The sequence below is a fragment of the Marmota marmota genome, unplaced genomic scaffold (assembly GCF_001458135.2).
Source record: "Marmota marmota marmota unplaced genomic scaffold, marMar, whole genome shotgun sequence".
NCBI lineage: Eukaryota > Metazoa > Chordata > Mammalia > Rodentia > Sciuridae > Marmota > Marmota marmota.
Window position 1 is genome coordinate 14,934,802 of NW_026000068.1, and position 23,480 is coordinate 14,958,281.

A 23,480-nucleotide genomic window follows, 5' to 3' on the forward strand; every position below is an offset into this window, starting at 1 on the left:
AAAGGCAGCAGAACACAACAGACACTAGTATGGCAATATGTAAATCAATGGATGTGTAACTGATGTGATTCTGCAATCTGTATATGGGGTAAAAATGGGAGCTCATAACCCACTTGAATCAAAGTGTGAAATATGATATATCAAGAACTATGTAATGTTTTGAACAGCCAACAATAAAAAAAATTAAAAAAAAAAACAACAAAAAAGATTGCATAAAAAAGGACAGTCATTCCATGTAAAAGGAAAAGCATGCTTTTATTTTTATTCTAATTTTCTGTCACCATCAAGGTACGTACAGTAGTCCTCATGTACCTATATACCAAAAGGGGCCCAGAAAGTGGTAAGGACCAGGGCAGGAACAGGTGGAGCTACCTGGGCTCAGCTCTGAGAATCCTACAGGTTGTGTGAAGGTGCAGCAGCTTTGGGAGCATGGGCTTGTTAATGATAGTGAGTTGATAATCATTACATTTTTACATTCTTCTAATGAAAAGGAAACGTACTTGATCTACATTTACATTCAGGTAAGTATAGACTTTTGAGATTGCTGAAATTTTTTTTGGTTTATTGAAATAACTAAATATACTACAAATTTATTATATACTTACATCACATATTGATTTCCTAATGCCCTGTGGCAGAGTGAGGCATTTCTGTTCCATACATTTCACAGAGGGGGTCAGTGACTTGCAGACACGGTTCAAATAGGGTTACAACCTTGTATGTATGTATGTATGTATTTTTGCATTACAATTCTTAATACATCTTTATACCTCAATTTATCATCTCTCTGATTGTAAATAATGTATGTTGGCACCAAAATCACATCTTCATATATGTATTTTGTATAATGATGTGTTTTTAGAATGACTTTGCACAGACAGGAAAGATGCGATCCCTTCTGGACATTCACGTCAATATGGAGACATGACACCGATGGTCCTGTCTTCCATGGGAATCCTGTTAGAACCAGGTTTAGAATCAATGATTTATAAATTCTTAAGTTATCACCTACTGATTGTGCTTTTCACTTAGTTTGACCAGGTATAATGTAACTAAGAAAAACAGACCAGCATCATTGTGAAGCATCATTTATCATCTGAAATAGCAAAAGCAGACTTCAAAACATGACAAGTATTTTGTCAGCAACACCATTCACATTTATTTAGAATACCTTACTTTGGTGGAACATTAACAGAGATTTCTCTTTTTTTCTTTTATTTCAAAGCCTTTTTATTGCCTAAATTGGAATTGAATGCCAGGAATATAATCAGTTATAAAATACATTCTGTTTTTGGTAACTAAGAAAAGTCACAGATTAGAAGATATTTTCAAATGATTTCTGCTTAATGACTTCCAGTGGGACATAAGTTTCTAATAAAATTAGCAACAAAATTCTTTAGTTTTTTTTCCTGCTGACTTAGATTTTAGTTGGAAAGTGTTTATTAATTCTTTCACTTAAAAATAATGCTATCCCTCTGAAACAGTTCCCTGTCAGAGAGACTTTTAGCACTTTAGGAGAAGGCTCTTTATAGGCCATGGCCCCAGCTAGGTTCAGGACTCATAAAAAATGATGAGCACCTGACCCTCACGGTCAGCAGAGACAGTGGTAGCACTGGTGCTACTGTCTGGCTCACCACCGTTTGCAAGGTGATTCCCTTCCCAATTTGAACCCCGACTCTTGAATGAAAAAGCTTTTAATCTAGTGGTGAAGAATGCATGGGATTTTTAAAAACGGTCCTTTGGGGCTAGAACAGAAAACCTGAGAACACATGGCATTCAAGTTATTTTTACTACTTTTTGTTAATGGATAAAAACGAATATATGCTAGTTGCCTCTAAGATGATTTTGTGATTTCACTGTATTAATTATTCAACTGAGTCATTTAATAATATCTTATTATTCATTTTTAGGATGGTATGTGTGGTCATATATAAATTCAGTTGTAGGCAAATGCACTGATGATATAGGGGTGATTGTGGTACATAACTCTCACTTCATTCCCTAAATTAAACAGCTCCTGATTGTCTCATAAAAGAAATGCTGGGTGGGTGGGTGTGATGCTGGAGTTGTAGCTCAGTGGTAGAGCACTTGCCTTGCAAATGTGAGGCACTGGGTTCAATCCTAGCACCACATAAAAACGAATAAAGGCACTGAATCCATATACAACTAAAAAAAAAAATGCTGGGAGAAGGACCCAGGCCAGCAGCATCAATATAAAATCATGCAATTAATACAATGGTAGGTGTGATTCTATAAAACTTAAAAATTAATTGAATTTCCAAAACATGCATACACGTGCAACACAGAGCCTCTTCTCTGAATTTTCAACAGCTTTCTATGGACTCCCCAGAAGGCTCCTGTGGCATTCTCCATGACTAGTGACTTTCCTCCTATTCCAACGAGAATTAAGCCTATCGCAACTTTAAAAAAATAAAAATAAAAACAGAATTGAGTATGGCCTACTACAATGGAAATATTTTATTTTAGCCTTTTGGGATAATTTTTATAGCATTATAGATTAATGCAAAAAAAGATTTAATTAAGGAAAAAGTGTGGAGAGAGTTCTTTAGGGACTACTTTTTCTAATTATCTTCTAAAACATAATAGATACAGTTGTTGATAATACTTCTCTTTTACGTAGCATATTTTATAGGTAATGACCTTTAGAATAAATGCTAGTTAATTAAGACTATAAAGTGTGCACCAGCCCTGAGGAAGGGCAGCATTATTGTCTTTACCTCACCTTGGAAATCCTACTTCTGTATTTGTTAAGAGCAAATTCAGTCTCACAGCTGTATAACTTTCACCACCAAATATTCATATGCATATATGATTCTAAATTTCAAAAAAAAAAGAATTATAATTACTCACATAATTTCTCTGTATCCACTGACATCTTCACTGGAAATCAATTCAGAGAATGTTTACCTGGAAAACTATGATCCCTGACAATATCATTGCTACTACCAGCTGGAATGTAACCTGCAAGAGGTTACAAACTATTCTTCATTTGTTTCATTCCTGTTTCCAGCTATTATTCAGCCTTGGACTTGGACTTGGACTACTTGGATTACTCTCCAGGGCTTTTTTTTCTTTTTTTTAAACAGTTTTGGTGGGATCTCAGTTCCTGCATGCTATAAAACCTCTTTAGGAGCAGAGAGATGATTCTCTGAGCTAGAGACAGAAGAATATGTAAGATAACAAGCATATGGGGACTCATCTAAGGTGGAACTGCTTCCCATTAACTCCTTCCTGTAGTACTGCCGAATACATGCCTGCTCCCTTCAGAATAAATCCAAGAAAAGGGTGATCATGGAACTACTGGAAAATGTTAATAGAGAAATTGTAAATAATCATCATCTTCGTCATCGTCATCGTCATCATCATCATTTGTGGCCATAATCATAATAACAGAACCAGAATGAGGTTCTTTTGAATCATTTATGACAGTAGATACTCTGTTATACTCTACTCTCATATTAGAAAAATTATGTTATTTTGGGTGGTATCCTTTTTTTGAGAATGTATAAGTAGAGTTCTCAAAATAGACTGACAAAAGTAATAAGAAGGTTCTAAGCTGAATTATGTAAGAAAAAGAGGAGGGAGAAGGGGAGATACACATAGTAGGGATATGTGAATGATAATCATTTTCAAATGTTTAAAGGAATATTGTGTTGAAGAAGAATAGACATATTCAGGATGAATCTAAATGAGACTACTGGATGGTCAGAAAGAACCTTCTAAGAATAGAAGGAGTCCAAATGTGAGAAGGTCAAATTCAAGCAGCTGTAAGAGATCTAAGACCCTGAAATAAATGTCATAGTCAATCCATTGAAAAGGATGCTGGACTGGAACATTTTCAGAACAGTGTTCTGTAGGACATGAAGTCTAAAAGATGTCCACTGGTAGTTTGTGAGTTTGGGTATGTGCGTCCACACATACATGTATGTTAGCAAGGGTGGTAATGGTGGTGATGTTCCTAGATCGCATAAGTTTGGGTAACAGCTTACAAATGGAGAAGTTCATTCTTAAATCTAGGCTATCTCAATATCCTTAATATGACAATAGAGTTGGTATGCCATTGTATGTATTGTGAACAGTAAAGGAGTTTCAACATTCCCTAAACTTATTTGGCCAAGAAAATATTTTGCCTTGAGAATATCTTCTAGAATCTCATAAGACTGTTTTTCTATGAAATTTGGCTTAGGAAACAGTATTTGTAGAGAATTTTATTCATCACTTATGAATTCTTAAGGATGTTTTCAAACCTGATGTTCTCTGTCACTTTTCTTTTTCTTCTTTTAAATTTTTATTTGTTCTTTTTGAGTTATATATGACAGTAGAGTCTATTTTGATACATTTATACAAACATGGAGTCTCTGTCACTTTTCTAAGCTATCAAGGAAGATACAGGAAGAGGGTGGTATCTATATGATTTTTCAATACTTGTTGTATATTATTAAGTTCCCAGGAATTTTCCATATTGCCAAAAAATGCAAAAGTGGTCAAACAATTTTAAAAGTATCAGGTTTATCCACAAGATAAAACCAATACACCAACACAACAGAAAGTACTCTTTTAAGTCAGATGAAGTGACTTAAAATTTTGCTATCTTCTGGTCCTATTAAGAGACTCTAACTTTCAAAGTCTACCGTCTGGAGAAAATCAAAGAATTAACAGTATAATGAATATTATTTTCTTATATGACAGATGATATATTCTTTTATCCTATGCACCTGCAGTTGCTGCTGACGAAAAGGGAAAAGGCCAAAGAAATTACCCCTGATAATTGCACATGATTACACAGCCTCACAGACAAACTAACACATTAACACCTGGGGTATTCAGATCAAATTAAAGCCAGCTTATTTTCACTTCTGCCTGTTAGCACTTTCTCTAAGGAATATAAAATTTCAGAATTTGGCTTTTTTAATTGAACATTGATTTGGATGCTATAAGCATGCTTATCTTTGAAAGGCCATGTCAGGGACATGGAGTTGCAGCAGAGAGTACTAGGCACAAACTCTCTGCTGGGCACTTTGGACTAGAGTAACCATGGCAGATATTTCCTTTAGAAGTAAGTTTATATTTCTGAGCCTTTTTTACATTATTCATAACTTAATGGTATTCAGAGGGAAATCCTGGCAAAAAACCTGAAATAATACTCTGTGGTCACTGCCAATAATATCTAGTTTTGGCAGCCTTTCTGCTTCACCAGATAAAACAGATGACCCAACATGAATCTGTGCTGTCCACCACACTGAGCATAAATGCAATATCTCTCAGGTGACCTTTCCCCAGAATACTCTTAAATTAACTGAAGACATCTCCTGGTTTCATTTTGGACATGCAAGAGTGTTGTTAACTTCTCTACCTCACTAAGTTTATCAAAGGCCACTCTTGATTCCTACTATGTATGAAGGAAAACTTTTATGCTCACAGAATCTCCTGCTATCTAAACTGGAGAGTTATCTCCAGGAAGGGTGTGACCCTCTTCGGGTGAAGTGGCTCTCTTTGGCTAAGGCAGTTGTTGGACAGAAACCTAGCAGGGAGTTGACACCAGAAACACTCCAGAAGCTGGGATAATGAGCATCGTGGATCCAGAAAAGAGGACGTGGGTGTTCACCCCAGCAGTCACCACACATCTGAGTATAGAGGGACTTGTGTCAATCACCTGCCTTAACATCACCCCACACTAATAAAAAGAAGGTTTCTTCTTTAATTACTGCCTACTATGAGTGAGACACTTCAGATAGTAACACTAATCACGGAATACTAACTAACCATCAGTGAGTTTTTGTATCTCAGGCATTATGCTAAATTTCATGAGCATGTTATTTCATTTATTTTCCACAATCTGCACTTATTTTCTTTACATGAGTGAGGAAATGGAAGGAAGGGAAAGCAAGTTACTTGAGAGTGTAAAAGTGCACATGAGAGTGTCAGAATCTTAATTTGGACAGGTTGCTCTGAGGGCCTCACTTGTAACTGCTAAGCTCCTCCAACTTTTTTTTTTTTTGTATTTTTATTATTATGGTTTTATTCTTACATACTGTGAAGCGTGTACGGTTACTAACCTCACTTTACAATGAGAAAAGTGAGCATGGGAGGTTAAGTCATCTTCCAGGTATCACATGGTATTATAACACAAATAGGGCTCTGATTCCTAGGCTGCTGCTCTTTCTGTTGCCCCTATGTTGATTGTAGGGTGTCCACTGAAACTCAACAATGCTCACTTAACTTACGAGTCTGTGGAGAGTGGTTTTCATTTAGCTTCATAGATTTGTCAGAATCCGTGAAATATATTCTTTGGAACTGGAATGTGCGAAAGACTGGCAGCCAGTTCATGAGGCCAAAGGAGGCTTCATGAACATCTCCATTTCCAGTGCTTTCAGGCAAGAGGATTCAGAGCAACGAAGCACTTTCTATTTTCAGTAGTTCAGGTAATTCTGGAATTTATTCCATAGCCAAGGCAGGAACCATGTCTGATTCATTCCTGTGTGCTCTCTGACAACTACCATATAATAGGCACTCAATAAAAATTTACTGTAGACCATATAAGAGAAAATGTGAATGCCACTCAGACAAATAGTTCCCAAAGACCTCTCACTATTGACCCTATAGGGTTCTATAGAACCCTCTCTTTTTATTAAATGAATATTCTATAAGTAATACTTTATATTCTCATTGTTAAAATTAAAGACATATAGGATCCACTAGAACTTCCAATAAGCAACAGATAGTAAATACCAAACCTGAAATGAGGTTCTAGCACTTCCATCTTTATTGTAGCACTTTCCATAATAGCCAAGACATAGAATCAACCACGATGTTCACTGATGGTAGAATGAATAAACAAAACATGCTTTATATAAATGCAATGGAAAATATATCGGCTTTTTTAAAAAAAAGAATGAAAACTTGGCTTTTGTGGCAAAATGGATGGAACTAAAAGACTTTATGTTAAGTGAGATAATTTGGACACAGAAAGACAAATATACTGCATGATCTTTCTCATATAGAGAATCTAAAAAAAAGATGATTTCAAAGTAGAAGGAAATAGAATAATGGTAATTAGAGGCTGGGAAGATAGATACGAGGCAGAAATAGATAATGGGGACCAAAACACACTTATATAGGAGGAATAAGTTGTCATATTCTTCAACACAGTGAGGTGGCTATAGGTCATAATCATCTATTATGAATTTGAGAAGAACTGGAAGAGAGGCAAATGAAGTTTTAAACAGAGAAATGATAACAGAAATGGAAATGTTACACACTCTGATTTGATCAGTGGACTCCAGATATACATATTAAACTATAACACTGTATCCCACAAATATGTACAAATGTTACATCTTAATTAAAAAGGAAAACTAAAACTAAAAATTGAATTGATAAAAGCAGCATTTTAGTTTACTCATGTGACAACAGACTGTGGGTAATTGATTTCTGCATACCTTTCCATATTACTGCCTCTGATATTCCTAGGTCCCTGGTCCTCAACTTGGGAACACTGGAGAACCAAGGATAAACCCAGATAGTCCTTGAGATGCTTGTTCCAAGCACACCCAGAAATGTCAAAATCTCTTTTTAGCACCAGCTCAGCAGCAGCTCTTTCTTAGCAAATGGAAATCTTTCTAAAGAGGAGAAAGGATGGACAGGTGCTAGCAGATAGAAGATATCATCTTGTGCACTGAGGAAGAAATTGCTTGTGTGCATCCAGTACCCAAATTCCCTGTACATTTGCATTGAGTGAGGGGTTATTGGTTCTGAGGAAGAGACTGTGAAGTGAGAACACTTGATCCCCCACAGAAGTGCTCATTATGTTGAGATTCTACCTTTGAAAGAAAACCCATTATCTGTCTCCTGGCAATCTAAATCTTGTTAATGTATCCAAGGGTCTCCTTGTTTAGAATTTGCAAAGCTTTCTTTCTTCCTTGGTTCCCTTGGAAATTCAGCAGATAGAACAGTCTTTGCACGCCAGGAGGCCCTGTCACAGGGCTGGCTGTGCTCACATTCTGCCTCCTGGCAGGGTGCATGACTCATTCTGAAACACTGCCTTGGAGCAAAGGAAGAGCCCGAGGACACAGTACATTTTATAAACTCTCACCACCATGTTTCTAGAGTTTATATGATCTTATTTTAATTGAAAATGGATTTTTAACTGTTTCTCTAGCCACAAGAAGATGGATTGTTGTCATTGTCATCAAAGAAAATGAATGGTCTGTTTTGCTTTGAGTTGATTCAATTATTTTTTGTTAAACAAAAATTCAAAACTAAGAACTTACCAGGCACATATGTCTCATAAACTTCTGAGAGCTTGGAATTTCCCACCAGAACACTTGATTCTGCTGATATAGCTAGGGTGAGAGTGAATTTTTTCAGTCCCTGTCTCCCAATGTTTCTGTTGTGACAGATGCATTTGTGTTCATATCCTGCAGCATCCAGAACACATCTGCACTCAAGGCTATGGCTGATTTTTTAACAACCCTGGGCTGCATTTGCCTAATGCTATTATAGACAGTATCATGGGGGTGTGCATTGGACGGGTGTGCATTGGACGGGTGTGCTATGATCCTCACAGAAACCCCTGGTTATTGTTATTTCTAACTTTTTTCTGGGGAAAATTGATATTCAGAGGGTTCTCCTAATTTATGCAAGATTATAAAGAAATAGGTTTGGAGTTTTTGGAGCCTATGATTTATGAGATATATCTGTCTACTTGAGGCTGTTTTAAAGCTTCCCGCATTCTTTAAATCTGCAGATGCAAAGTCTCTGTCATTTATCACTGTAGGCTTTGGTGCATGAATGGTCAAGATTCTTCAAGTTTCTTTTTGTTTAGTCCTTTTCTTCCTTACATGTTCAAGTAAAATTTCCAAATGTTTGGAAATGGCCAAACTGACAGGAAATCATATTTTAAAATTGGTTGGACTTGATTTTAATTAATAGGCTCAGCTGACTCTGTGCATCCAGTACCCAAATTCCCTGTACATTTGCATTGAATGAGGGGCTAGTTGCTCAGGGAAAGACAGAAGCCACTATTTTAAACTATGAGACCTCCATTTCTCAGGAGAGACTGGGTTGGGGACAGGCAGTAACAAGACTGTAATATTTTCATAGTAATGATTTTGGTCCCTAAGTGCACTAGAGAATCCTGTAAAAATTAATAAATTGTTGTGGAAATTTTTTCATTCAATAAGAGTAACATGTCATTGAAAATTAAGTGCATTTAAATAAAATTCACTGAAAGACACACGTGTTTCAACATTTACAATTGTTCTTCCATAACTATAAAATAAAACAGTTTAGAGGAGTGAGGAAAATATTGTACAAAAATATGATTGTTGTAAAAGGGTTATACATATATACACACCTGAATATGAATTTGATGTGGATTCATAATAAATCTCTAATGAATTCAATTATAATTGATTAAATGAGAAACAGTTGATAGTAACAGGAATATACAATGAATAAACAAACACTCTCCTAAGCACTTTACATGTATGAACTAACTTAATCTTCCTTATGCTTATTTTATAAGTGATGAAACTGAGGCATAGAGTAAAACTAACCTTGTAAAAAAAAAAAAGGATGGTGATGAGATGTGAAAAGAAATCATCTTGCTCCAGAATTGATGGTAGTGCTATGATTTTAAATTAAATAAATAAATAAATAAACATTTTTTTCCTTGAAATGAGTTTCCTGGCTATCAGTAAAGTCCTACAAATAACCTGAGTCCATATTCACATTGTAAATCCAGCAACTACCAAAAGAGAGATTTTTTTTAAAAAAGGAGCTTTTATAAAATATCATCACAGTATATGTATAATCCTGTCTTATATCAAAGTAGACCATTCCATAGATAGATGCTAACTTATTAATATAGAAATTCAAAGCAAATTTAACAATCAGATTATATAATTTCACTTAAAAATATTTTTTCCATGGTACTAATGAATACTCTTTAATTTTCTACTTATAATTTCTGGCTATAAAGAAAGGTAGGAGTATTCTTAGTAAATAAAGGCTTTTTTAAAAAACCTCATAACAATGTAACAGAAGTTTCAAAGAGAAAGAATAGTCTCTATATTTATAGGTAACAATAATACAAATTTCAGTGTCACATGTAAGTATCATTATATGGAAGTCTTTGGATGGAATTAATATTTAACATGGAAAAAAATCCAAAAAGCTTTGTTCACTGGACAAAATCAATGATCATCCTACAATTAAATATAGACTATAACTCAGGATCCAGGGTGTGCCAAAGGAGGTAATTAATAATCTGGCCAACATCCTTTTTCTGTTTTCCCCAATTTCATACTTTGTACAGCCTTCTCTCTGGCCCTCTTGACCTCTCTTTTATCATCTCTTTTATGCCATATGCTTTTGCAAATGTGATTCCCTTTTCTTGAGGTGCTTGCTTAGCCTTCTTTGGAATGTTTTCTTTCTCTTTCTGTATTTAAAAAGTGCCTAGTCATGACCAAGTTCAAATATCCTGTTTGTGAAGCATTTTTTTTAAATCCCTCCTTGATTTCTCCTAAGCATAGTGAATTATTTTATCAGCTATGCTTCCATAGAAAACTACAATCACATCTATTGCACCATATTATATTGTCATGATTGGTTTATGTTTATCTTGTTTGTTGACTTTGAGACACATGAGTTCTGGATTTCTAGTTCAAAATTTGAGTTCAACATGTATGCTGTTTTCCTTTTGAGTTCCGGGGGTTGTTGTAGGTATATGGAACTTGTTGATGACTATGATATGATCTTTTTTTGGTGAGCTGTTTCTAGAAAGTACTGAAAGAAATAAGAACGGAAATGGACAATGCCAATATCATATGTGGAACAATACTTAAAGAACAATACTTAAAGAGTTCATCACTTTTAAAATGAGCATAATGAAGGTTAAGACTCTTTAAGACTTTAATACTTAAAGAACAACACTTAAAGAAAATTGAACAGAATACATAAAGGAAAGGGTTCTTTATCAGATAGGAGGGACTGAGATTTTTCCTAATCTAAATCTTAAAAGTCAGGCAGAAATTAGGTCAATAATATTGCTGGAAGAAGGAATCATATTTCACATAGAGGAAAAGTAGGAAAAAAAGTAAAGGCATGAAACCATAGGTGCACTTGGGGGGAAAATACAAGAATTTCAGTATTTTTGGAGAAAAAAAATAGGTAGGAATAAACAATACATGATGCCAAAGAGAGCTATTTGTGGCAGCTGATATGATGGAGATAAGGAATTGACTTGTGCTGTAGAGAAGGGAGTTGGCTGCAGAGAAGGGAGAAGACTTTCTGTTTTTTAATGCAGAGCAATCATAATGCTCAGATGTATTTGAGGAAGATTATTTTGACTATAGTGTATTAAAGGCATGAATAGCAATATGGGGATAAGACTGTGACAGATCTCAAAGAGAGATGAGGATTTGAGCTCTGGGATGGCTAACAGGAGCTACAAGTAACACCCTGTTTTCCACAGTTATGCAATACATCTTTGTTGGTTGGATGGATAGATTAATGGATGGGTCATTCTAAAATGTTAAATGTTAATTCTCAACTGGTTTGTCCTTGCAAGGGGATGGACGTTTGTGTGCCCCCAAATTTCCCATGTTAAAATTTCATTACTCCAAGGTAAAGCCTTTAGAAGTCATTAGATCTTGAGGGTGGAACCCTCATAAATGGCACAAGTCCCATTATAACAGAGGCCACTAAAGCTTATTTGACCTTTTACCACGAGAGGGCACAGAAATCAGGAAATGAGCCCTCATCAGCACCTGAATCTGTCAGCACCTTGATCTTGGACTTTCCAGTCCTCAAAACTATGAAAAATAATTCTGTTGTTTATAACTCTATCCAGGTTATGGTAGTTTATTATATCAACCCCGAACTGACTAAAAAAGATCTCATACCATGAAAATTGTGACATTGGTAACATTTTTTTTATCACAATCAGAATGAACTTGTCATTTCTTCCTAATTCTCTGTTCAATGCTAAGTATAATTGAGAACTTGTCAACTAGCTGTAAAATCATGCATTCTTTTTTTTGGATACTGGGGAATGCATTCAGGGGCACTCAACCACTGCACTGAGCCACATCCCCAGCCCTATTTTGTATTTTATTTAGAGACAGGGTTTCACTGAATTACTTAGCACCTCATTTTTGCTGAGGTTGGCTTTGAACTCATGATCCTCCTGCCTCATCTTCCAGAGCTGCTGGGATCACAAGCATGCACAATGTGAAATCCTGCATTCTTAATAGAAAAATTGGCCTCTGTGGGACAGAAACTGGTTCTTGTGAAAGCTAGTTAAAATTTACATAGGTATATATGTATGTGTATACGTAAGTATATGTGCATGCATATGCATACACATACATATATGACATATATATGTATGTGACATATATGTCACAGATAAACAGTATTAAAGTACAGATATATAAACAGAATAAACAAATATGCAATATATCTGTGGTATTAAACTATCATGAAGGCTGAGGTTGTGGCTCAGCAGTAGAGGGCTTGCCTAGAACGTGTGAGGCTCTGGGTTTGATCCTCAGCACCACATAAAAGAAATAAAGGTATTGTTTCCAACTACAATAAAAAAATAAATATTAAAAAAAGTATCATGAAAGAGGAGGAAAAATAGGAAAAAAATATCTAAAACACTCCCTGGTGGGAACAATGAAAAGGAATTAAGAAATGCTACTTGAAGTAAATGTTCAATGACATTTGCTAGTTTCATCCAGCACAGTAAGTACTTTTCCTTAACATAATCCTACTTCTGAGTATTAGAGAGTCAACTGGGCACAATTGCTTGTTTTGTTTTTGTGTCATATTGACTTAGGAAAATAAGTCTGCACAGAAAATAGAAATATTCCGATGACTCAGAGGAATAATATTTTAAGTGTAATTCTCATATTTCATCTGAGGACTACACACTCTTCCAAAAGAACATTTCATCAATCCTCCAAGCAATATATTTTACAGAGAAACAGAAAAGAGCACTCTTAGGTTCTCTTAACCTGTCTCCATGGGGATAACAATTAATTGTTCTAAATTCAGGCCTGGGAATTTTAATCTCAGAGTAGCAGAGAGCATCTGTGGAGCTCTTTCTGCAGTAGTCATGGCTCTCAGGTGAGGATTGCCTAGGAATCTCTGATGACCTCATACCCAAGAGATCTGATGAATGAGCCACTCAGTAAAGGTCCATGCAGAATCAGTGTTGTCCTCAATGTCACTCTTGCCTCCTCTCTCACTACTCAAGGCAAGTTGTCTGTTGTAAAACACTTCTCCTGGGAAATGCACTGGTTGTTAAGATGATTTCCAAAGGATAACTGCCTTTTCTCAAATGCAAAGGTGATGCTACATTCACAACAGAAAACTCATCTGTTGTAGCAAGTCCAGAAGAGAAAGTAATGGAATTCAAACATGAGTGATTACACACATGGCAATAGCATCTGTCTTTCCAATGAATTTGAATACACTTGTGTCTGTGCTCCAGAGATACAGATTTCTCATTTTAAGATAGAATTCTCTTCTGGAACTCTTCCTGTGAGAACATTTCCCCACCCACCCCCATCTACGTTCTGAAGGCACTGAGCCTTTTAGATCCATATTATGCCCTTTTAGAAGCAATGGTACCCTCTTCAATTAGTTTCTAATGGGAAAATACATATGCTAAAAAATATGGATCAGAATTTTTCAAGATATCACCCATAGGGTCCATGTAGTCCAACATAATTGTCCCAGTTTCACCTGCATGGGTTGAGTTTGATAAATATGCTTTCTGATAACAGGAGAAATGCACATGGATTGCATTCCATGTTTAAACCCCACTGGTCTTTTTTAAGCTTGAAAATGAGCATTACCTCATTCTTTCCTTGATTTCATGACCTTATGTCCTCCTGAATTTTCTCCTACGTTCATGCTTAACTTCTTCTTCCTTATTGACTCAAGATTTCTGCCCATCTCTTAAATGCTGTTGTCTTCAAATTTTCTCTTTTTTCTCCCTCTACAAAATATTTTGAAATGATCTTATCCACCAAATTTCTCTATATGTAATGGCTTCTGACCAGGTCTTTTCCCTAAATATCAGACCTTCATTTAACAGCCACTTGAGATATCAACTCATGTGTTCCCAAATTCTCAAAATCAATGTCTCTCACTGAGCTTATCACACCTGCTGGAGAGCCATCACCCCTATCTTTCCCAAGATTAATGGATAATGTACATGCCAAAATTTTGCTAGAAGTCTAGGTAAAATCCATGGCCTCTTTCTCCCTTTCCATCTATATCCAATCACACACCAAATGTCCCTTTCACATATATTCACTATTGCTAATACAATTCAGTTTACCATTATCTTTAGCCTGCATGAATTTATCAGCCCCTTAACTATTTTATTGTTTAGCTTATACATAAAATTGTACACATTTATGGGGTACAAGGTGATGCTTCAATATACATATACATTATGTGATGTGCAGATGAGAATAAACATATCTATCTCTTCAATATCTTTTACCATTTATTTATGGAGAAAACAGTCAAATCCTTTCCTGTAGCATTTTTTGAAATACACAATGTATTATCATTATCTACAGTCACCTTACTATGTGTTAGAACATCAGAACTTCTTTTTTCTAACTAACTATAACTTAGTGCCCACTGATTAACTTTTCCCCCTCCCCACTGCTCCCATATTCTCCCAGCCTCTGGTATATGTAATGGCTCTACCATCAACTTACATAAGATTACCTTCTTCAGATTCCACATGTGAATGTGATTTTCATGTGGTATTGTTCTTCTGTGCCTGGATTATTTCACTTACAATGATCTCTAGTTCCATCCCTATCATTGCTAAAGACAAGATTTTATTCTTTCTTATGAACAAACAGTATTCCATTCTGTACACATTTGCTTTATCCAGTCATCTATTGATGGACACTTGAGTTGTTTCCACTCTTGGTTTTTGTGAATAGTGCTGGGCAAGCGCAGTTGACTCTTCAATATAATATCACTGAATGGTATGGTCTTACTGTTTTTAATTTTTTTCAGGAAACTCCATTTTGTTTTCCATAATAGTTATACTAACTTTCGTTCCCACCAACAGTGTGCAGGCATTCCCTTTTTCTCTATATACTTGCCAGCCCTTGTTATCTTGTGTGTGTGTGTGTGTGTGTGTGTGTGTGTTTGCACCTATGCATGCACATGCACTGGGGAATAAATTCAGGGCTTCACACATGCAAAGCAAGTGCTCTAGCATGGAGCTACATCTCCAGTCTGTATCTTTTTGTTAATAGGCATTCTATCAAGAGTGAGGTGATATCTCATTATGGCTTTAACTTGCTTTTCCCTGGTGATTAGTGATGTTAAACACATTTTTATATGCCTTCAGCCATTCGTACATATTCTTTAAGGTCTGTTACTCATTTTAAAATCAAATTATTTGTTTTTTGTGGGTTTTTTGTTTGTTTTACTATTGTAATGTGTTTGTTATTTGTATATTTTTAATATTAATCCCTTGTCAGATATATAGTTTGCAAATATTTTCTCCCATTCTGAAGGTTGTTTCTTTGCTCTGTTAATTTTTTTTTTCTTAATGGTGCAGAAGATTGATATAATCCCATTTGTTTATTTTTACTTCCAGGAAATAAATCTCTTTCCAAAAAAAATCTTTTTTATTCTAACGTTTGGAACCGGTTTTGTATGTTTTCTTCTAGTAGTTTTCTTTTATCTAGTATTTTTATAGTTTCAAGTCTTACATTTAGATCTTTAACTCATTTTGTGTTGATTTTTATAAGAAGAGATACAGATCTGGCATTGTTCTTCTGCATGTGGATATCCCATTCTCCTACCACCATTAACTGAAAAAAAAATCCTTTCTCCAATGCATGTTCTTAACACTTTTTAAAAAAAATCATTTGGCTTTAGATGCATGAATTTATTTCTAGGCTTTCTTTTCTGTTCCACTGGCCTATGTGATTTATTATTATTATTATTTTTACCAAGACCATGCTGTTTTGATTATTATAGCTTCATAACATGGCTTTCTTCTCTCTTTCTTCTCTTTCTTTTTTTTTTTTCTCTTTCTTCTCTCTCCAGTATTGCTCCTGTAACTGTTATATAATTTCTTCAGGATCCTTAACTCATCATTTTCTCTTCTCCACTAATCACTTATCTCTCATTTCCTCTTCATGTCTTCCAGGAATTTAATGTTCAAGTGTATTTCATTAAATATTATTAATATACCATCATCTCTCTTGTCTTAGTTTATTTATGCTTTCATCATGGAGAGCTCCCTTCCTGCCGCCCTCAGGACACAGCAGATTTCACTCCAGTATGCTGTCATAGTACACACCATCACTAACATCAGTAACATGGCTGTTTGCATCCCCTGTTCCTAAGCATATATCATGCTTCTGTCAATGAAGGAAAAATGCATTAGAGCAACCAGGCAAGAAAAAAAAGTAAAGGACATCCAAATGGGAGAAGATGAAGTCAAATTGTCACATTTTCCACATAATTTGGAACATTTACTTTAAAAAATTAGAAAATTAAAGAGAAGCCTGAGAATTATAGACCTTGGGAGATAATATCTTGCTTTCTGTGACTTCTCTCTCTCTTTTTCTTTCTCAGAGCTCTTCCTGCCATGATGCAATGGGTCCGCACGCAGAAGCCAGGAGAGAGTGGCATCAATATTGTCACTGCCGATTTTGTAGAACTTGGTGATTTTATCAGCACTGTCATAAAGCTCAACTATATCTTTGATGAAGGTGAAGCCAACACTTGATAGTACTATTTGGAGTGGCCATGAATAAGATAGAGAAGACTCATTGTATTAGGTGTATTATCTGTAAACACTCTGATTTTCCTTTTCCACTGAGTCTTGGAAAGGATTAGGGCTTGTAGTGGGTGGGGAAAAGGGGAAATCATTTCTTCAGTGATTATGTCACAATCTACTATAAATATTTCATTTCCTATTTGATGAGCAAAATTTACTTCTAGTGTTAGGGATAAAAAAGTATAGTGAATTTTGTTTTTTGAAATTAGTCTTTTAACGTACAACTCATGAGTGGTTACTTGATTGCATTTTATAATTTCAACTTAGGGCTCCTTTACTGTCTAAACTCTCTAACCTTTCCACTCCCTCTGTTGCTCGCTCTTTCTAATCAGATGCTGTATGGTACTCAAAACAATTGAATGTCCAACATAATGTGTATTACCTTGTTGTACTGAAATTTATTTGTTTTGTGGGACTTGATATAATATTCTGTAGTCGTCTGCAATTGGGCAATCATAGCCAACTTTTGGTCATAGAAAATGTGCATCCAATCAGTTTCCCTGCATCAGTGATATTGGAGGCCATAATCAGTGATATTTGTGTTATATAAAAACAATAGTGTGTCACAGTGTTTCCATTTAAGGCAGCTATAACTATAGTGTAAAATTTTTTTTGATAGGACTGAGTGCCAACTCCCTAGTAAAAAATGAGGAGTGAGGTATATGGGGGGAGATGGATGTCACTTTAGTTCAGCAACCCCTAGAAGTAATAATACCCTGCAAATACCCAGTAAATGATGTTATGGCAAATGCATTAAAATCAGAAATATGGATTCTTCCAATAACTTTCTTAACAATTTTGATTTAAATAAAAGGAAGAACAAAGAAAGATGAAAGGATTTCCAAATATGTTCTGAATCCCAGGTTTTCAGGAACATTTCTCAAGAAATTTCAATTGACAGGAAGAAAGGAGAAAGGAAGAGTAGAGGACGGAGTGTTTTAGAGCAATGTCTTCGAAACTACATCCACCAAACCACAATGATCCATAAAATATCTCTAGGAAATCCTTGAAATACGTGTGATCTGGATAGACTTGTTTCAAATTGGCAATCACTCATCACTTCTGGGATCTATCCTGTTCTAGAGGTTAGATGAAGGCAGGGGGCAAAAGTGTCATACAAAGATTCTGTGACCTAACTTTTGATAATTCAAGCCCTTAGGAAAGGACAGTGATAACACAGTTTGAGCACTGCGTCCTTTTGGTGTCTTTACAACAGTTGACAATTCCAAAATTTAGTTTTCAAAAGCACAATGCCCCCTTACTTGTATGCATCACAGGAATATTGTGAGGCATTTATACAAATCTATAAAATTTGTTGAAATCCTTACAATTTTGAAGTATTTTTATCTTCATATTTAGAAATAATCGCACCTCCATATTTTTCTGGGACAGTGCAATTCCATACAAATTGAGACTATGGAGAAATAAGAAGCATGCCCTCAGCTTTTAATTAATCCAAGTGCAAGATGTATAACTCAATATCTTAGACCTAGGTAAGGGAGTTGATTACATATGTCAAGATTATGGATAATCAAGAGTTGATTTTGAGATTATGAATGTTCATTGTCAGAAAACAGTACTTAATAGTAACTGCAGAGAGGGAATAAAAGATTTTTTATACTGAACAGAATGTTCATGAAAAATGTAGTACCTGTTTAGACCAAGTAGCACACGTATACATTTTATAAGCAACAGATACATTTGGACATTCCAGTTGAGTGTATATTCTTTGTCATATACAATATACCTACACATACCCACTCCTATGCAAGTAGCAGATACAAATATACACAAACACACAAAAAAATAGATACAGTATAATTCTTTTCAAGTGAAAACACCATTATTAAATAATTTAATTTTAACACTTAGTCTCTTAACAATGTAAAAAAAGGATGGACACAACCTTTGAAAATTGAGTAGCTGATCATATTAAAATATTTTTGTAAAAATAGTTTAGAACTCAAATATTTACAGAATATAGTTCTTTTCTTCTATTTTCTCTTCCATCACAGTTTTTTTCCCTTTTCACCTGCTTGTTATGTGCAACTGAACATGAATTCTTTTTAAAAGGTTATGGGCTATTGAAGTTTATGTCCTGTAAATTTGCTTTTTGAACAGGCTTTTCTTGCTGGTTCTTCATCATTCATCACTTCAGATATTTCAGCAATTACACTTGTTATGACACAGGATTTAACTTATAAATATGACAGAAAACAGGTCTTTCAGCCTATTAACGAAAATGAATAAAATACAGAGGTAACTATATTGTATTTCCTTGAAATTAAATGCTTTCCTATAACGTTTGCATAGAATTAACTTTGTTATATTTGTCATTTGGGTGCTGGAAATAACAAACTTGAGGAAGCATTCGACAGTGCAGTTTGTAAACTGAGGACAGCTTCTGATTGCCATTAGTGATATGCACACAAAGACCTTGTTAGACAAAAGGTACTTTCAATCCAATGTTCTGATTTCCACGTGGACATACAGTGCCACCTCTGTAGCAGGCACTAAGAGTAAACAGACTTGCCTTAATTCTAAAGGAGGGTAGAGATAGTAAAGAACCCTGAGAGAATTCACTAGAGATTCCTTGGAGAGGGAATGGCAAGGAGGTGCCTTTGGCTGTGTCTGTTCGTTGGTCCTGCCCTGGAGCACACTTAGGAAGCAGGCTGTGGGTCTTACATGGAGAACCGGGGATGCATTCCAAGTTTACCCTCCGCCTATGCTCCTTTGTCTCAGCTGGGCATTGTGTTTTCAGAGAGGTAGGAGCACAAGGGCTACAAAGAGGCCCCAAGATGTAGTAAACACATCTTGGTGCATTTTTTGCTTTGCTTCTTAAGACTTTATGTCACAAGTCCTACAAGGCAAAAAACTAAAATAAAATCCAACTTTTACCCAATCTTCATCAGGAAATCAAAGGAGTGGGTGAAGTGAGGGGAAATAAGCAAAGGATATCATTTATACATTTGCCTTCCTGTCAGCAGTTTTGGAGCACCAATATGGTGAATACTTCTCCTGCCGTAATCATTTATGTTTCCTTTATTAGTACATAGTCATGTGAACATAAGGAATGAGGAAGCATCCTTTAAAAGCCTTAGGATTTTCTATATGATGACCTCAATATTCACTTTCAGCCATACTGGGAAAACTCACTTTTCATGGAGCGCCACCTAACAGTGAATGTACTAGAATACAAAGTGTTTGGCATGATGCACCTGTGTGTATGTATACACACACACATAAACACAGACACACACACACACACACACTCAAGTAAGAACTGCATGTAATTATCCAACCTGGTTCTTTTGCAATTTTGATTCTTAAAATCAATCATCTCCTATGTTAGTAGGCATAAATATAGCTCAAGTATTTAAATATTTAAGGGGAGAAAAATTATTTGAAAACCAATGAAAAGTGAGACTATCAGAAAAAGGACACACGTGGCACTAGTGGTCTGACTACATTGTCAATGACACTTGAAGCTAGAGAATCTAAGCTGGACAGTGGACTTTGAATATGCATTACACACACATATACATCTTCACTTAAAGGTGTCAAAAGTCCTTTGAGGGTCTGACATGTTTTAGTAAAGCAAGGTTACATGTTGTTCTCCCTTTATAGGATTCCAGACTAGAAAATTGGAAGTCTCAGGAAATGCATGTTTTCATGAGTTTTTCAATTCTACAGTTTTACAAATATTCAGTGACACAATCTTTTAACCTTTGATTGCACAACTAAACAGGAGCTCCGTAGAAAGAGTGTTCACCTTTTGAATTGCTAAGAGAAAATAATACAGTGCACCTCAGGCTATGCTAAATACGATTTTTAAAGTGTTTTATTTTGCAGCACTTTGTTTTTTCAACTAGGTTCAGTAACACCGTGGTGTAAATACTATATTTGCCATAACTTATTGGTGGCTCCTGTGTTCCATATGGTTTCAAATAATGCTCCAAATTGTTTGTTTTCCCAAAGACAGTGATAAAATGTTCTGTAGAATTTGTGAAAGGTGTTGACTAAATCTGTTAAAACTTGTGTAATTTTTATTTCACTTGTGATACTATTTTATAGTTATTAGTTCTAAATGTATATTTGTATGAGTCAAAACCATGTGCTTGTCGGTGGTATGTGTAAATATATTGTACCTTACTAAATATCAAACTTATCCTAAAGAAAAAGGGCACATTATGACCAGCCTTAATTTGTCACCATTTTTTTTTTTGGTTGTCATTGCTGCAATTTGGATTTAAACCTTAAACAGAAATTATGTTTTTGTTAAAAATGACTTTAAAAAAAAGTCTTATGTGGTATGTGCTTTAGAAGTTTTCTGAGTTTCCACAAGCAAACCTTCCAGTTTGCAAAGCACCTATGTTTTTCAAACAATCAAGCATTGATTAATTCACTAAATTCATCATCATACAAATAGACTAAATTCACTTTTTGCTTCCATCAGAACCAGTGCATTGCTAAAGTTCTTCTTCCCAACATGGAACTTAGTAAAAAGATTTTTGCTTTAATGATAACTTTTCCATTACAAATAGTTTTTCTCTAGACCATTATTTTTGAAAACTGGATCTTCTGAAGTAAAATGAACCACCTTGGCTCTGTGAAAGTTGCTGAAGCTCCATCAACATGATGTGGTCCCAACATGATTCTCTTTTCAAAAAATAAGCATGCAGCACTCACACTATTCCTGTCTGACCTGTGTGCATCCCACCAGTAGAAAGCTCATGATTTTAAGAATCTATCCTGGCAGTTATGCTCAAAGCAAAAATTTTACAATCTTCCTTAGACTGGGATCTGGACTTGAAATATTAATTAAACTTTTTATTTCCTCCATCTCCAAGAATTTGTTTTTAATATTTAGTGTTGCCAAATAAAATACAGAACATTGGTAACATTCTAATTTTGGATAAATAATTATTTTAGAGTATATCTTACATATTTCATCAAATATACTAAAAACTGCTTATATGAAATTCAAATTAAAATGGATATATTCTGTATTTTTTTCCTAAATTTGGCACCCTATCCACACTGCCTCTCTATCTTTTCCAACTGGGCTACCCATGAGGAGTGAGATCTACCTCCCTCTGTGTCATTATGTTAAGACACCTTGTGCAAATCTGCTGTTGGTGTACCCTTCATGAAGGAAAATATTGGTCCACACCAGGTCCCGGAAATGTTTTGTGAAGGACCAATTCAAAACTAGAAGAGAATAGCTGGACCTGCTGGCACAACCCATAATCCCAGCTACTCAGGAGACTAAGGCAGGAGGCTCACAAGTTCAAAGCCAACTTCAGCAGTTTAGTGAGGCCCTGAGCAACATAGTGAGACACTGTCTCAAAAAAAAAGAAAAAAGAAAAAAAAGATGGGAATAATCAAGCAATTATCTTCATTAGATTAGTGCTATATCATTCAAAATTTCCCGTCATTGGCCTGTTTTGAAGCACATAGTCTCCCCATTTATTCCTTAAGAAACATTACCCAGTAATTGAGAAAATGAAAGACATACCCGTGTTAAAAATTCTCTTGTAGAAGTAGCAGTACCTTCTAACTTAGTACCAGAACCACTTTTAAAATTCAGTTTCTTTTTCTTTCAGAAAGGTGACAAATTAATCCATTATCCCTTCACTCCCATTAACACCGTACCACAAAATATAAAATTTGATATAGAAAAGAACTCTTCACTTTGGAAAGAGAGGAGTCTGAGGTATGGCCCTGTCAAGTACTTCACTAAAACAGGTGAAGTTGGTCAGCTGTTCTGGGACAGAACACTAGCACCTGCCAGGGACACTGGCTAAAGAAAATTATAATGACCAGTCCATTTTTATAGAAATTGAAAACCCAAGAATCCCTGGATTATGAATAATGAGATGCACAGATGGTTTCTAGAAGTTTTCAGAGAATAGAACCATGTTGGGATTTCTAGAACAAAGCATTCTAACACTGTTGTTTACAACACTGAATCCTTGACAAAACTGAAGGTGAATGAAGTCTTAGAACAGCATTCCTTCAAATGATATAGGAAAACCTAAATCCCTTAACATTTCCATCTCTTGATTCCTGCCTATACAAATTTGTGTTGATTTGCTTCATTCTGGAGGATGAGAACCTTCAAAGCTGGTGACATTTCCTTTATCAGATGCCAGAAATTCACCAGAGTGAGACAGATCTGTGCCTTCTCTTTTTAGGATCTGGTCATTGACACTTTAATAAACGTGTTGTGAAAAAAAAAATTAATGCTTACAGTCTGTATAGCAAATGTGAATTTTTTTGATATTATTGTGTTCTTAATGTAAAAAGTTTCTTTGTATCCAGTGAAATGCTAATAAAGTCCTGGCACCAGTTATCTTTATTTTTTTTCTGAATTCATACTCATCAATGCTTCATTATAAACCCCAAAGTGTGGATCACTTAAATAGAACATGACTCAGAACATCAGAAAATAATCTCATTTTTAAAAACTTGTGATCATCATATTAGAATTTCCTCCACAAATGTTGTACATATTTTCTACCAATAAAGGCACTGCCACGAGTGCTTTGATATTTCAAAATTAGGAATCTCTGAGATCCAATAATGTTAGCTTCTGATATGATCAAAAAGAAGG

General features: G+C 35.3%; 1 protein-coding gene across 1 annotated transcript in view; it reads left to right on the top strand.

Annotated features, from left to right (window-relative positions):
- Window positions 1-23,219, top strand: part of Plcxd3 (phosphatidylinositol specific phospholipase C X domain containing 3) — a 152,496-nt gene extending 129,277 nt beyond the window's left edge. Inside the window, exon 3 of the mRNA XM_048814025.1 lies at window positions 16,660-23,219. Within this exon, the coding sequence (XP_048669982.1) occupies window positions 16,660-16,813 (154 nt within the window). The 3' untranslated portion in view covers window positions 16,814-23,219. The remainder of the gene's footprint in view (window positions 1-16,659) is intronic.
- Window positions 23,220-23,480: the final 261 nt, after the last annotated feature.